Source organism: Elephas maximus, chromosome 12 (genome assembly GCF_024166365.1).
Source record: "Elephas maximus indicus isolate mEleMax1 chromosome 12, mEleMax1 primary haplotype, whole genome shotgun sequence".
In the NCBI taxonomy this organism is placed as follows: Eukaryota; Metazoa; Chordata; class Mammalia; order Proboscidea; family Elephantidae; genus Elephas; species Elephas maximus.
The window spans coordinates 99,612,032-99,627,804 of NC_064830.1; the positions used below are offsets into that span (position 1 = coordinate 99,612,032).

General features: G+C 46.7%; 1 protein-coding gene across 3 annotated transcripts in view; it reads left to right on the forward strand.

The window, feature by feature from the left end:
• Nucleotides 1-215: 215 nt before the first annotated feature.
• FOXK1 (forkhead box K1) overlaps nt 216-15,773 on the forward strand; it is a 68,844-nt gene continuing 53,286 nt past the window's right edge. For 2 of the 3 annotated variants that reach the window (XM_049902852.1, XM_049902853.1), the window contains exon 1: nt 695-1,855. In XM_049902852.1, coding sequence (XP_049758809.1) covers nt 1,638-1,855 — 218 coding nt within the window. In that variant the 5' untranslated portion in view covers nt 695-1,637. Of the gene's footprint in view, nt 1,856-15,773 lie in introns of all 3 variants that reach the window. The other variant, XM_049902851.1, reaches the window with a different exon arrangement.

A 15,773-nucleotide genomic window follows, 5' to 3' on the forward strand; every position in this document is an offset into this window, starting at 1 on the left:
AGGGACCGGCGAGCGAGGCGGGGTCAGCTCTCGGGCGCGGCTCTCCCCGGGCTTAGCTCACCCTGGGCTCAGCTCTCCTCCGCGCCGCCTGCGCTGGCGCTGGGCGGGCAGCTCCGCTCCGGGCGGCGGTGTGATCCGGACCGGGATTCCGCACGTGCCCGGCGCCGCGTCCGCGCGCCCCGCCCCGCCCCCCGCGCGCGCGCCACCGAGGCCGCTCGGAGCTGCGCGAACATGGCCGAAGTCGGCGAGGACAGCGGGGCCCGCGCCCTGCTGGCGCTGCGCTCCGCACCCTGCAGCCCGGTGCTGTGCGCCGCCGCCGCTGCCGCCGCCGCCTTCCCGACCGCCGCGCCGCTGCCGCCGCCGCCGCCCCCGGCCCCGTCCCCGCCGCCCGGGCCGCCCGCCGCACCGCCCCCGGCTCCGGCCCCGCCGCCCGGGCCGCCCGCCGCGCCGCCCCCGGCCCTGGCCCTGGCCCCGGACCCCGGCCCTGGCGCGGCGCTGGTGGCGGCGGCGGCAGCGTCGGTGCGCCGGAGCCCTGGACCAGCCCTGGCGCGCCTCGAGGGCCGCGAGTTCGAGTTCCTCATGCGGCAGCCCATCGTCACCATCGGCCGCAACTCGTCGCAGGGCTCGGTGGACCTCAGCATGGGCCTGTCGAGCTTCATCTCGCGGCGCCACCTGCAGCTCACCTTTCAGGAGCCGCACTTCTACCTGCGCTGTCTTGGCAAGAACGGCGTTTTCGTGGACGGGGCCTTCCAGCGACGCGGCGCCCCTGCCTTGCAGCTGCCCCCGCAGTGAGTGCCAGGGGTGGGGAGGGCGCTGTCACCCCGCCGGGCCCCGGGGTCGGCCTGTCAGCCCCGACTGGATCCCCGAGGTCTCCTCTGTTCCTTTCCGAGCGGCCCTGACCCCCGGGGGTCGCCCCCGCTCCTCCAGGATTCCCGGGGTTATCCCCGTCCAGCCTTGATTCGGAGGATCATACCCCCCTTTCGGGACCCCCGGGGTTCACTCCCCGCCGGTCCGGATCTCCGGGGCAACCTCCACCCCATCCGGAATCCCCGGGGTCACAGCCGCCCGGCCTGGACCCCGGTGGTCTTCCCCGCCTTTCCCCGCCTCGCCTGGCCCGGTCTAGATACCAGGGGCCGCGTCCGGATGCCGGGGGGTCACCTCTGCCCGGCCTGGATCTCTGGGGTCGTCTCCGCCCCGACCCGACCAGCTTGGGTCCCCGTTTTTGAACCTGTGGACCTCCCCGGCCCGGGCCCTGGAGGGGACTCTATCGCCCGGCTTGGACCCCTGGGGTCGCTCCCGCCCCCACCCCCCGATTCCCGGGGGTGACCTGTGCTTGGTCTGGTATCGGTCTGGGGAAGGATCTATGGCCCTGCCTGATCTGGATCCCTGGGAGTCTCTCCTGTCGCCCCGCCCTGGTTCTGGGGTCTCGCGCACACACCGGAGAAGGTGTTGCATCAACTGGTGGGAGGGGTGGTCTCGGAGAAGTGCAGGGTCCCTCGAAGGCCCGAGCTCCTCCTCCCTTGGGACCCCCAGTAGTGGGAGCCCGCTGTGAATGGACAGAATTTTAGAGGGAGAGGACAGATAGGAGAGTGACCGTAGGGCAGGGGGACTAGCACAGAAAGTGCCCTCGAGTTTGCATGTACCTTGAAAACGCCCTGAGTAAGAAATGGCACCCTCTCGGCTTTGCTGGGGAAGGAGGTTTGATAGAGCAGAGTACCTGGTACTCAGGAGGCCTCAGAGGGTTCAGTTACCATTTCCCCTTCAGCCGGAAGGGAAAGAGCAGCTGCAGGGCTAGGTCGTGGGAGCAGGGGACAGACCCCAGCTTGGCAGAGCGCCGGTGCCCCGAGGTGCTGAGGTAACCTCCGGTGTATTCCTCCATCCTTTATTCACTCTGCTCTTTTTTGGCTTTTGCATATAGTTTTTCTCACCCTCTGCGCTGTCGGAGGCGATCCTTGCCTTCTCAAGATCTGTTGATCAGGAGGGAACCTGTTTAATTACTCATTTCCTCTCCTCTTTAGGCACTTTCTTTTTTTCTGATCAGTAATTGCCTCTAACTTCTCACTGGTGTTTGTATTTTTTCAGTGTGTTTCACATTCAGGAGTTGTCTTGTGACTGCCTAATTAATCTTTTATAAGCGCCCTGAGTGCAGGGTATTTCTGACGGCGTAATTCCCAGGGCCTGTTTTCTAGGGTCTTGGCATGTTTGGTTGTAAATCTTGAATCATTTTCGAGCTCAGCATTGATAGTGACTCACTCTGACTTGGGGTTTGAGAGGGAAAGTTTACCTCCACTTTCCAGGTGTGAAAGGTGCATTTCTGTAAATCACAATTCCTCCAGAAGCGAAGCAGTTGGGTCCTGTGATTGTTACTGCTCTGTTGTATCTCTTAGATAACCCCCGCCCTCTCCCTTCTGGGCCATTGCAGAGAGTTCTCACCAGTCTCTTCTGGGGAGGAAATGACAGGTAAACGGCCCCTCCTTCCCTCCCTGGCTCTCAGAGGCCTGTTGCTGCCAGTGCATCTCTGTATAACCGAGGTTTCGTAAGGGCTGCCATTAACAGCCCAGGTTACCGGCCTTGCTATCGCCTGTCTCCTGACACGGGCCTGACTTGTTGTTGTGTGCCCTCGAGTCCATTCTACCTTCTAGCGACCCCATAGGACAGAGTAGAACTGCCCCCTAGGCTGTGAATCTTTGCAGGAGCAGATCTCCAGGTCTTTTCTCCCACGGAGCTGCTTGCTGTGTTCGGTTAGCAAACCAAGCAGTTAAGCCATTGAGCCACAAGTTCCCTAGGGCCTAGTTCACTGCATCCTAAGTGAGACTTTTGGGCTAGAGTTTTCTCTAACTCGAGGCAAAAGAAAATCAACCCTCAGGGTCCTGTCTGTCCATCCGGTGAATAGGCCCATACCAGGTTCATCATGCATGAAACGTCCCTGGAGCACTTGGATTCTTGCAGATTGATACTCCGAGGAGCTTGCGTTCTCCTGGGCGCATCCTGAGGCATTGAGGTTGTCGCTGGCAGGCTGAATGGGTCACCGTCCACTGATGTGCCTGCAGCGCCTCTCCCAGGGTGCCAGTCTGTGCTTATTTGACTTCAGCTGTGCTGCTGCTTCTGAGCAGTGCTCCTGTAGGCAGTGTCGGAAACTTTACAGGAACAGAACCGAGATGCAGACAGAGAAACAGTGAGTGAATGTCGGGGCCTGCCATCCCAGAGTAAAGCTGTTTGCTTTTGGAAACTGTCAAAGCCGGCCAACTGATGTGTTCATCAGTTTAAACAGTTTTTATGTTCTTCTTTGTTGTAGAAAAGTTCAGCCTAAGTAGTCGCATCTGTAGAACGGTCTGTTTGTTATGCACTGCTTTTTAGAGTTATATTCCTTGGCCTATTACATTGAAGGTGACCAAGGTATTTTCATGAATTCAGGGCAAGGTGCTTGAATGTGTAAGTTTTTGTCACTCCCCCCGCCGTGGGAAGTGACTTTAAAAATATGGCAGTAATATTGTGTCCATTTGCTCTCAGGCTTTCGTACATGGTTTTGCCATTGATATTGGAATCACGAATTTTTTTACCATAAACTTCAAATTCTTTTATTGTATTAGAATTTTGCGGACTGGAACTTGCTTGGATTTAGTGGGCTGCAGTTGCCAGAGACAGAGCATTTTTTGCACCTTGGTGGTACGAACCCCCTCGCCCAAAGCTGGCTCATGTCCTGATGCCCTTCCCCCGCCCCTCGCAGTGGGGGACATCTGATGGAGGACATCTTTGTGGGGTGACATTGGGACGAACCACGTTCCTCTGTAGAGGCTCCACTACATCCTCCTCCCTTTTCTTTCCCACTCAGGAAAGCATGTGGTTAAGAGAGAGGCTGAAACTTAGCCTCACTTGTTACCAGGAGTAAGTCTTTCAGAATCTTCAACGCTTTTAATTATTGGTGGGGAAAAAATGACCTGTAACACCACCGAGAGCTGATCTGATATACCCCCTAGTCGGGACAGTGTGGTAGGAATCATGCTGTCGTTTCCACGCAGAGGGACATGTACGTCTGCTCTGATTTACCATTTGTCTCACCTTGTCTTTGCAGACCTGCGCTTGCCAGCCTCATTGCCTCTGGCCCATAAGCTCCTTGAGAGCTGGGGCTGAGACTTTTTTATTTTTTGTTGTGGTGGAAATATATACAACAAGACGTTCTCCAGTTCACCAACTTCTACGTGTACATTTCAGCGACGTTGATTAAATTCTTGAGGTTGTGCAACGATTCTCACTTTCTTTTTCTGAGTTGGTCCTCCCCCTTAACATAAACTCACTGCCCCCTGAGCAAACCCTCCCTCCCACCCCTGGTAACCACGAATTATCTTTGGTTTCTGTATGTTTGCTTATTTCACATATGTGAGGTTATACAGTACTTGTTCTTTTGCAACCGGCTTGTTTCATGCTGTTTTCAGTGTTCATCCATGTTGTGGCCTGCATCAGGACTTCATTTCTCAGCATGGCTGAGTGATATTCCGTTGTGTGTATGCACCACGCTTTGTTTATTCATACATCTGTTGATGGACATTTGGGTTGTTTCCACATTTGGGCAATTGTGAAAAGTGCAAAAGCGGGAGAATTTTTTGTTTAACCCCAGGGCACATGGTGCTGAAACTGGCTGGCAGTAGGTGCTCGGGTGAGTTGTGTTTGTTGATTAAGTTAATGACCAAGTGAATTTGCAGCTTCCCTTGGAGAAAAGCAATGCTGTTGATTGAGCCTGGTTTCCTAAAATGGACAGTCAGCACAGCACAAGGGGATAGTGTTCTTCGGTTACATAGGTGGGTGTGGTGTGTAAGAGACTGGAGGTCATTGTGCCACTTAATGAGGAATTTGAATTTAGATGGTAGACATGAACTTAAAAAAAAGGATCCACCTATAGCCCCCTACTTGCTCTTGCTTGCTTGGTGTTTTTTTTTTTGTGGCTATCTTTCTTTTTTTTTCCTAATACTTCTATAAAAAAAAACATGGGTTTCTTGAATAATCACAATAAAAACAGACTTCTCCTTGTGGTACCTTTAAGTGATAGAATTTATGGGTTTTTTTTTTTTCTTTCTTTCTTTAGAAGGTCCCTGGGTGTCGCAAATGTTTTGCACTCAACTACTAACCTGAAGATTGGTGGCTCGAACACACTCAGCAGCACCACGGAAGAAAGGCCTAGCAATCTGTTTCCATGAAGAGAACAGCCAAAAAACCCTATATGGCACTTCTCCTCTGTAATACGTGGGGTTGCCATGAGTCTGAATTGACTCAATGACAGTGGGCTTTGTTTGTTTTCTTTTCTGTGTTTTCCAAACTTTTGGCAATGGGCATTTTTACAAAAACACTTTTGTTTCTGTAAAAATTCACCTAACCCAAGATTTTCTAATTCAGTGTTTTTCACGTGTGCAGGTTAGTGACATTGATCCATCAGTCATGTTGTCTAAACACCTTTCATGACTGAAAATCTCAAGCACGTACAAAAACAGAGCAGTGTGATGAACGTCCCCATCGGCCATCTTCCACCATTATCAGCCAGGGCCAAGCTCTCCTCACATACCTTCCTCCCATACCTCCTCACCCCCACCCTGCTGTTGAGGCAAATCCCAGAAGCCATATGCAGATCTCCAGAAGATAAGGATTCTTTTTTTAAAAACTTAACTATAATGTCATTATCACACCTAAAAAATTAACAGCAATTTCTTAGTCTCATCAAATGTCCGGTTGGTGTCTGGATTTCCCTTACTATCTCGTGTTTTTTTTTTTTTTTTTTTTCACGCTGCCTTTATTTGAATCAGGGTCCGAATAAGTTCAAAAACTGATTGGTTGGTGTCTCTCTTGCTCTTTCTTTTTAAGTAATATTGTATTTTTAGTGAAAGTTTACACAACAAATTAGGTTCCCGTTTAATAATTTCTACACAGATTGTTCAGTGACATTGCTCACATTTTTCACAATGTGTCAACATTCTCATTAATTCCATCTGGTTGTTCCATTTCCAGTAATCTAGTTCCCCTGCCTTCTTCTCATTTTTGCTTTAGAGTAATTGTCTACCGTTTAGTCTCGTATAAATGATTTTTCAAAGGAATGTAGTACTCACGGGTGATTTTTTTTTTTTTTTTAACCAATCTTATTTATCTAAAAGATGACCTCAGGGTCTAGTTTTGGTTCAAGGTTTAAAGAGTATTTCAGGGCCACAGTTTCAGGGAGTCCTGTAGTCTCAACTCGTCCAGTAAATCTGAACTTTTCAAGAATTTGAGTTCTGCTTGGTTGGTGTGTCTCTTCCACCCCCTTTAATTGATAGGTTGCATCTCATTCTCTCTTCCCCCTGCTGTTTCTTCATTGATGAAATGGGTTTGCTTGTCCTGTAACGTTTCCCACAGTGTGGTTTTACAGATTGGGTTCCTGTGGCATCCCTTAATATGTCCCTCTCTCCCTTAATTCCTGAAAACTGGTTGTTGGATCTAGAGGTCTGATCGGATTCAGGTTTGATGTTTCTTTCCTAAAACTGCCTCGTAGATGATGGTGTTTGCCCTGTCAGGAGACGTAAAATGCCTGTTTGTCTCCATTTTTGTAACATTAGCCACTTTGGATGGTCATTGCTGACGCCTATTAATTTACTACACCTGTGGTTTTTTGGCAACTGTTTTGGCCACCGATGCTGGAATGGTGTGCTCGCATGCATTGTGAAGGGCACGTGTTAGGAGTCACAGCTTCTGTGTGTGTATCATGACAAAAAGTGAGTAATTACAACCACCAGAGCATTTTACTACATAAATACTTTTTTTAGGCCCTGTAAAGACACACTGCATAGTTTCTCATTGCTATCCATCCAACTAGTTGCTTGAAGGGTATGGAATTAGTTATTAACCGTCATGTAGTTATCTGATTGAAATTATTTGGAAATCAATTACAAAACGCCCTAGAATTAGTAGAGACAGCAAGGACGGTATCTGTTAAACGTCTCACTGCCCAGCGTACTATGGAAGCAGTAACGGCATTCCTTGTCTTCTGGGGTTTCCGTCTCCCTCATCACCATCCCTCTCCCAATCCAGTAGGAACTAAAAAACCAAAACCAAACCAGTTGCCAGTAAGTCGTTTCCAACTGACCCGCGTGTGTCAGAGTAGAACTGTGCTCCCCAGGGTTTTCAGTGGCTGAGTTTTAAGAAGGAGATCTCCAGGGCTTTCTTCCAGGGTGCCTCTCGGTAGGTTTCCACGGTCAGCCTTTCAGTTAGTAGTTGATTGCTTAAACATTTGTACCACCCAGGGACCCCAAAATACCAGTTGCCATCAAGTCACTTCCAACTCATGGCAGCCACATGTGAACTACGGGTTCTTAGATGACCCCATGCCTGGGTCATGGTGGACCGGTTCAGGGCTAGGCACGTGGATTGAGTTGGATTTCCACACTTGAGGGGCAAGAGAGGGCGTCAGACAGCTTCTTTGCAGCAGCCGGAGCTGAAAGATGCAAAAGCTAAAGCTGTGTTGGCTCTGATCGCCCACAGTGAGAGAGCAGAATGGAAGAACCGTGGGTTAGGGAGGAGGCCAGCCTGTTAGTTGTGTGTGCGCGAGTCAGCATGGCAGGAGGTGGGCCCTCGGACACCACCTGGGGAAGAACACAGCAGTTCAGGTGTGACTCGTCAAGACCTGGCTCAGGTGGCCCTGGAGATGGTAGACTTAGCCAAGAGGTCTTCGGAAGGAAGATATTTTCCGATCTGGTGATTAAGTAGAAGGGAGTGGAAGAAAGTAGCTGTTGTCTAAGGAAGGGGTGGGGCTGGGGCAGCTGCTGTGTGGTAGAGGGAAATGAAGTTTGCTCAAGAGATGAAATGTAGCATTTTCTCCAAATAAATGCTTTGTTCTGTTTTTCTTGGCAGTTATTGTGTATCACATATATTGGTTCAAAGTCAGATGGACCTCTTGTTAATATCTTACTTTAAAAAAGTTTATGAGAATGTAGCAAATTGGGAACTGGTTCACTGAACATACATTAATAAAAATATATGCCGTTTTCTAGTATTTAGATTGAGCTTATTACCTGTATAAGAAAATGTACACAGCATTTCAGAAATCAGTCTGGGAGATGGATGGTGTTTATCATGTCATACCTGTTGAACTGATTTCGTAATAAATTTATGAAGGCTCTTGCCATGTTGATTTAGGAATAGGATTGGTAGGTGTTAAAGTATATAAGGTAGTGTTTGTGTTCAGTACTTTTGGAAAAGGCACAGTTATGTTTAAAATTATGCGCTGAAGTGAAACTAAAACATTTGATTTGGAGACGGAGTAATTTACTATTTGCTGTTTCTGCACCTTGTGAATGTCAGGGGATAAACTTGCTAAATTAATGACAACTTAAATTACAGCAATGCCTCGTTTCCATAATTATCCTACATTTAAAGCATTTCATATTAAAATGAGAGGATGGCATAAAATGCTTTTACTTTGATTTCCTGGAAATAGGCCCTTGTATTGTGACTCGTTAGGCGATCCCGTAGTTAATTTTCATTTTTACTGTTGCTTTCCATGAATTTCTAGTTTTCTGGTGAAATTGTTGGTGGTTAATTAAAAAGAAAAGAAAAATGGCATGTGTGAGCATATTCTGTGATTTTATAAAGGGAAGCCAAGAAGGCGTGCTGTGTGCTGTCAGGGGGCTTGCATTTAAGATGACGTAATGATTAAGCACTCAGCTGCTAACCGAAAGGTTAGGGGTTTGAACCCTCCGCCCCCAGCTGCGCGGCTTCGTGGGAGAAAGGCCTGGCAGTCTACTCCCATAAAGATTTCAGCAATGAAAAACATGTGGGGCGGTTCTCCTCTGTCACACGGAGTCGCTATGAGTTGGAATGGACTCGACAGCACCAATACCACCACCACCCCAGAAGGTGAGAGCCGGCTTGTCCCTATCTGGCTTATGGACACCTGGTCCTGTTGCTCTGTCCCCGCAGGCCTCCCTCCGCCCATTTCTAGACTGTTGACCATATGTGCTTTCCTTGGATACTGTGAAGATTAGTTAACGCATGTTTTGTTTTCCCTAGACACAACAGTTCTACCATTAAGTCACATACTGCTTGCAAATGTGAGGTTGTTCTCGCCCAAGAACAACTCCAGTCCATTCAACAAAGGCTGCTCAGTACGGGCAGAGAATGGAGGTGGGTGTTTCATACAGGATTCAGTAACATTTCTAACCATGCCAAGGAAGGCAGGCACTTACCTGCCAGTCATGGGCTCTTACCTGACACCAGAGAGCTCAGCTCTGACCCGTTGGTGCCCTGCTCTAGAATCTCAGTGGCTCCAAACTGCCCTGAGCCAATCCCATGCCCCCGGAGGAGGTTCACATGATCTACAGATCTTTCTTTATCCTCACAACCCTAACTTTCAAAGTGAATCTCTTTGGGGTAGATATGCTGTCTATACCAGCAGTTCTGACAGTATTGTGGTGGTTTTCTTTTTTCCCCAGTAGCAGTCCTGGTTGATTCTGGCTCATGGTGACCTCACTTGTGTCGGGGTAGACCTATGCTCCGTAGGGTTTTCTGTGGCTGGTTTTTCAGAAGTAGATTGCCAGACCTTTCTTCCGAAGCAACTCTGAGTGAATTTGAACCACCAACCTTTCAGCTAGTAGCCAAGCGATTAACTGGGGACTCCTTTTTGATTTTAGGGCCCATTTATACCCTTAAACATTACTGAGGGACCCCAAAGAGCTTTTGCTGATGTATATCTGTTGACGTTTACCAAGGTCAGGATCTCACTGGTTCTTAAATTAAAAGTGGGAAATTAAAAAATAGCAATAATTACATAATAACTGGTTTTATGAAAAATAACTATATTGTCCAAGATAAAAATATTTAGTGAGAAGCACAGTACTGTGTTCATTTTCTGGAAATGACTGTAATGTCTGGTTTAATAGGAGGCTGCTGAAATCTGACATCTGCTTCTGCTTTTAGCCTGTTGCGCGTCGTGTTTTGCTGAAATACATGAAGAAACTTTTCAGATAATTGTGCTCTTCTTTGATACCTCACCAAAACTTGACAAGTGGTAGTTTCTTTAAGGTCAATTGCAAAATGGAACCTGAAACTATATCAGCAATCTTCTTGTACTCTGTTAACGTTAAAATCCATTGATCTACCTGGAATTTTGAGTGAATCTTTTCCCTTTGGTGGCATCGTGTGTTGATTATTGGGGAAAATACTGATTCTGAGTTATGCAGATCCCATAATGCTGATATATCTATTAAACACACTATTAAAAAGATCATGTGTGCTAATATCACCACTGATTCCATTAGAAAAGTCTTCAAGCCTTGAGAAGCTGTTGAGCTTATGGTGGAGGATAGAAGTTTTCCAAATTGTAAGTCTTGCTTGAAAGATGGACTCTTTCAGTTGGCAATAGATGATTTTCAGTTGTTTTCCTTGAAGTGACAGCGCACTTAGTTTATTTTCCAGATAATGTTTGCCAAATATCCAAATCTGAATGATCATAGTTATTAAAAAGTAATTTTTGTTGTTGAAAATATACACAGCAAAACATACACCAGTTCAACAATTTCTGATGTATGATTCAGTGACATCGATTATTGATTATATTCTTCAATTTGTACAATCATTCTCACCCTACTTTTCCAAATTACTCTTCCACCGTTAACATAAACTCACTGCCCCCTAAGCCTCCAATCTGATCTTTCGAGTTGCTGTTAATTTAATGAATGACCATGGTTTTTCTGTTAGTTGTTGTTTCAAGTAAAGATCGGTTTCATGGAATGAAAAAAACGAGACAAAACCCAACTAGATGAGCTCGCAACTCAGTTGCTCCAGTGCTTCTCCTTGAGACAGCCGTCGTGCTTAGGTGTATAGCAGAAGCTATTATGTCTTCGTCGCATTTGCCACAGGGAATATTAAAAAGATGCGTACTCAAGGGCCAAGATCTAGGAAAATTAATACCTTTTACTGCACCATCGGGGACATTCTTGAGTGAAACTGGCCTCTTTTTTTTTTTTTTTTTTAACTTCTAGCCCCGTTTGGTGCTACAGCCCTGATGTGTGCTAAGGCTCTGCAGTTTTCTCACCTGTGCGGGGGTCAACCCATTACAAAAGGCAGATACGTCCTTGTACTATTTTGAAAATAGTTTTGACCTTGTAGACTCCCTGAAGGGGCCTTGGGGACCCTCAGGGGTCTCTGGACCACACTGTGACAATTGCTATTTCACACCAGCCCATCTCTCTGGATACCTTTTCTTTTCCTCTCCAAGGTCAGGCTCTCTTCCATTAAGAGCCAACTTAATTTCCACCTTTGCCCTAGCCCCTTTTCTGTCCTTGTCCCTGTCTAAGAAGGCCTGACCCACTTGGGGCTCTCTTGTCGGGTTTCATTCTCTGCCTTCCGTGGTTATCTACAGATATTGTTACTTTCCCTGCAGAGCAGAAAACTCTTGCTTTATTCACTTTGGCGCCTTCCGCCATGCCTGATAAATACCTTCCCTTACCAGTTGCGTGGAGTCGACTCGGACTCATGGTGCCGTGTGTGTCAGAGTAGAACTGTGCTACTTAGAGTTTTCATTGGCTGATTTTTTGGAAATAGATTTCCATAAAACATTTGGTGGTGTTGTTAGGTGCCATCGGGTCAATTTTTGATCCATAGCGACCCCTTGTGACAGAGTAAAACTGCCCCATAGGGTCTTCTTGGAAGCAGATTTATGGAAGCAGATTGACAGGTCCTTCTCTCGTGGAGCTGCCGGGTGGGTTCAAACCGCCAACCTTTCAGTTAGCAGCTGAGCGCTTAACCTTTGCAGCACCAAAAGCCTGTCGTCGCCAAGTCGGACTCCTAACGATCCTATAGGACTGAGTAGTACTGCCACATAGGGTTTCCAAGGAGCAGCTGGTGGATTGGAACTGCCGACCTTTTGGTTAGCAGCCATAGCCCCTAACTGCTGCGCCACCAGGGCTCCTTGCACCACCAGGGCTCCATGTAAAATACTTAGAAGGTGCATAATAAATACTCGTTGACAATACCAGTTAGGTATTTGCAGTTTGAGAAAAAATGGCATATTGCACCAAGTTTGCACTTGCACGGCGGGAATTACTTGTAACCGTAAGCGGTTGGGTTTGCACAATTAGTTTGTAAAGCATTTTGAGGTTCTTAGATGTGAAATGGTGGAAAGATGTGGTATTCCTCCTTGTTACAGAACTTGAAATTCACGATCGATGCCATTTAATAGTGTCACCTGAGTTTCTGATCTAAATTAGACTGACTTATGATTTGTGTGAAACTAAGAGGAATAAATGATACTTTTTGCTACTTTATTGAGCATTTGTGGACTTCCATGTAGAGTAAAATTTTCCAAAGGAGGAGTATTCTTCCCACAAGTTCCAAAACCAAAACCAAACCAAGCCCAGTGCCCTGGAGTCAATTCCGACTCATAGCGACCCTACAGGACAGAGTAGAGCTGCCCCATAGAGTTTCCAAGGAGCGCTTGGCGGATTCGACCTGCCAGCCCTCTGGTTAGCAGCCGTAGTACTTAACCACTGTAACACCAGGGTTTCCGCCTTAAGTTCAGCTGGTAGTTAATCTTGATCCCTTTGAACCCACCAAATCATGTTTTTTTTAATTGAAATCTTTTATAGGAATAGGCTTTTTGATGTGGTTTGATTTTTAAAAGTTCAGCGACAGCATTTTGTTGTTGTTGAGCATGTACATAGCAAAACATACAGCAACTGAACAGTTCCTACACGTATCATTGAGTGACAGCGGTTACATTATTTGAGATGCGCAACCGTTTTCACCCTCCAGTTCTGAATTGTTCTCCCTCATTAGCATAAACTCACTGACCCCTACGTTTCCCATCCAGCCTTTTGAGTTGCTCTTGTCATCTCGATCCCATATAGATTGTTCTTGAAAGAGCATAATGCTCAAGGCAGACATTTTTTTACTAGTTAAGCTAAACTATTGTTTGGTTTTAAGAAGACTTTAGGGGATATTTTTGGTTTAAGGTTTAAAGATTTTCTCAGGGCAGCAGTTTCGGAATTCAGCCAACCTTCATGGCTCCAGGAAGTCTGGAGTGGATGAGAATTTAAAATTCTGTTCTGCGTTTTCCTCCTTTTGATTAGAATTCTTCTACAGAATCTTTGATCAAAATGTTCCATAATAGTAGCCAGGCACCATCCAGTTCTTCTGGTCATATGGCAAAGGAGGCAGTTAACCTCACATTTCATATCCTCCTTCTGTTCCTGACTGTCCTTCCTCTGTTGCTCCAGGCTAATGGAGACCAATTGTTGTGCCTTGGATGGCCACCTGCAAGATTTTAAGACCCCGGGCATTATGCACTGAACTAGGAGGTAGAACAGAAGCACTAAACACATTACTAGGCCAATTAACTAGGATGTCCCATGAAACCATGACCCTAAACTTCCAAACCAAGGAACAAAATCCCATGAGGTGTTTGGTTGTACATAAGCAGCCTCAGCAGCTCCTCTTTTTTATTTTTTTGACATTGCTATAAATATATCTATCCCACAACTTTTGCCAATTACAATTTATTGACAGCAATTAAAATAATCCTCCCTGCAACCCTACGCTTAATCAGTGTGATATTTCCATCACCCTTAACCCCCTATTTTCCCCTCCCTCCCACCCTGATAACCACTAATAAATTTTGTTCTCTATACATTTGCCTTTTCTTGTCTGTTTATATAAGTGAGGTTATACAATATTTATCCTTTTGTGATTGACTTATTTTATTCAGCATGATGTCTTCCAGCTCCATCCACACTGCAGCATGTATCAAGACTTCATTTCTCCTACTGGCTGAGTAGTATCCCATTGTATGTATGTACCATATTTTATTTATCCACTTACCTGTGGAAGGATATTTAGGTTGTTTCCACCTTTTGGCTGTTGTGAATAGTGTTGCAGTGAACACTGGTGTACAAGTCTCTGTTTGAGTCTCTGCTTTCAAGTCTTTTGGGTATATACCTAGGGGATGGCACAGCATATTTTTATAGAAAGAAGTCATGTAATTTAGTCATTGGTATCCAGCTTATTAGCACCTTGTGCTATAACTTGACTAAATTTGGTAATTTTTATATGAACATTTAGTTCTTGAGTAAATCGATGGAACTGTTCATCTTGTTAGCTACCTCTGTTATTTTCTCAGGGGGCCCCCCTGCCTTTTCCCTCTAGCCCCTCCCCTGGGCACCAAGAGAAAGGCCGAAGGGGTGGACTGAATGTGGAGAAGGACATTTCACATGAGTCCTCAATAATTCAAGGGACAAAATGTATTTTTCCAAAATGTTTGCTGTTTGGGATTTTTAATGAGACTATTTTCTAAGCATATTTTTTAACAAAATTGTGCCACTTCTTATGAACATAAAAATTCTTCCTGTCCATTCTGGCCACCAGAGACGGTTTTGCCAAGTTTTACTCTTTGTGATTCATGTGGTGAAAATCAGAGGTACTTACTATGTTTCTGAATGTCCATTATAATGTTACATGTGCCCCTCCCACAGACCTGCATTGCTCACTTCACAGGTGTCCTGTTTTCTTGGCAGCATGCAGGATTTAAAAAATAATTTTATAGCTTCAAGTCAGAATTTATGCCCAACTCTTATGAAAGATGGCACGTTTAGATTTTTGGGGGTGGTTGTACTTTTGATAGTTCCCTGAGTGGGGCAAACGGCGTGCCTTCAGCTGCTAAGCTAAAGGTTAGTGGTGTGAACTCACCCAGTGACCCCACGGAAGAAAGACCTGGTGATCTGCTTCCGTAAAGATCACAGCCAAGAAACCCCTGTGGAGCAGTTCTGCTCTGTGACACGTGGGGTCCCCATGAGTCGGGATCAACTCAATGGCAATGGGTTCTGGTTTGGGTGCTTTTGATGGGGGGGGTGTGTATTAACTGGTTGCAGGACGGGGTCTGCTGGAGGCGGCTCGCCCCGATACTCCTGAGCCAAGCTCAGTCAAGCCCAGGTCAGCCCGTACGCTGGGATGGGATTAGTTGTCTGTAGGAGCCTTCCATGAAGCGCCCTCCTGGCCTGTGGTGTGGATGCGGTCAGCTGATGCAGCGAGGGAGCCTCTTGGTATGTCACCCGGAAGCAGGGCCTGGAACATAGTCCTTGAAAAACAACTTGTAAACTCAGTAACTCTCTGGAGCTTGTGTTTGAAGAATATGGAAATGAAACCTGATGCTAGGATGGCAAGGCAAACAGGTAGGGGACCAGGAGGTTATCTAAAAAAAGACCATTGCAAAGTAGGAATATGTGTTCCTCTGCCTCCCCTTGGGGACGTAAGTGTCCTGTCTGCTTGCCGGGTATCTTCCTGTAGTTGGGAACAGTGACTCATCACAGCTTGATAAAAACATCTTTCCCTTAAGAATATCCAGCTCCCTTTGGTTGAATTCCATCCTAACCAAGGAACATTTATAGTTTGGCTCCGAGCTGCAGGAAGTCTCTACTGGCTCTCCAGCTTCCTTGGCAGTTATAATTTTCTCTGTAAGTTGTGGTGTGAACTCAGATTTTCCAGGCCTGTTCACCCCTGGATTAGCCAGTCGGATATCCCAGGGAGAGTCTAGAACTTTCTGCAATGACAGAAATGCCCTGGGGCTTCACTGTCCAGTACAGCAGATGCGGTTGAACATGTGAAGGGTGGCTGTGGGACTGTAGAACTGAGGTTTCATTCTGTTTATTCATTCAGTTCCAACTCATGGTAATCCCTTGTGTTACAAAGTAGAACTGGCCCATAAGGTTTTCTTGGCTGTAATCTTTATGGAAGCAGATTGCCATGGAACCACCAACTTTTAGTAGTGA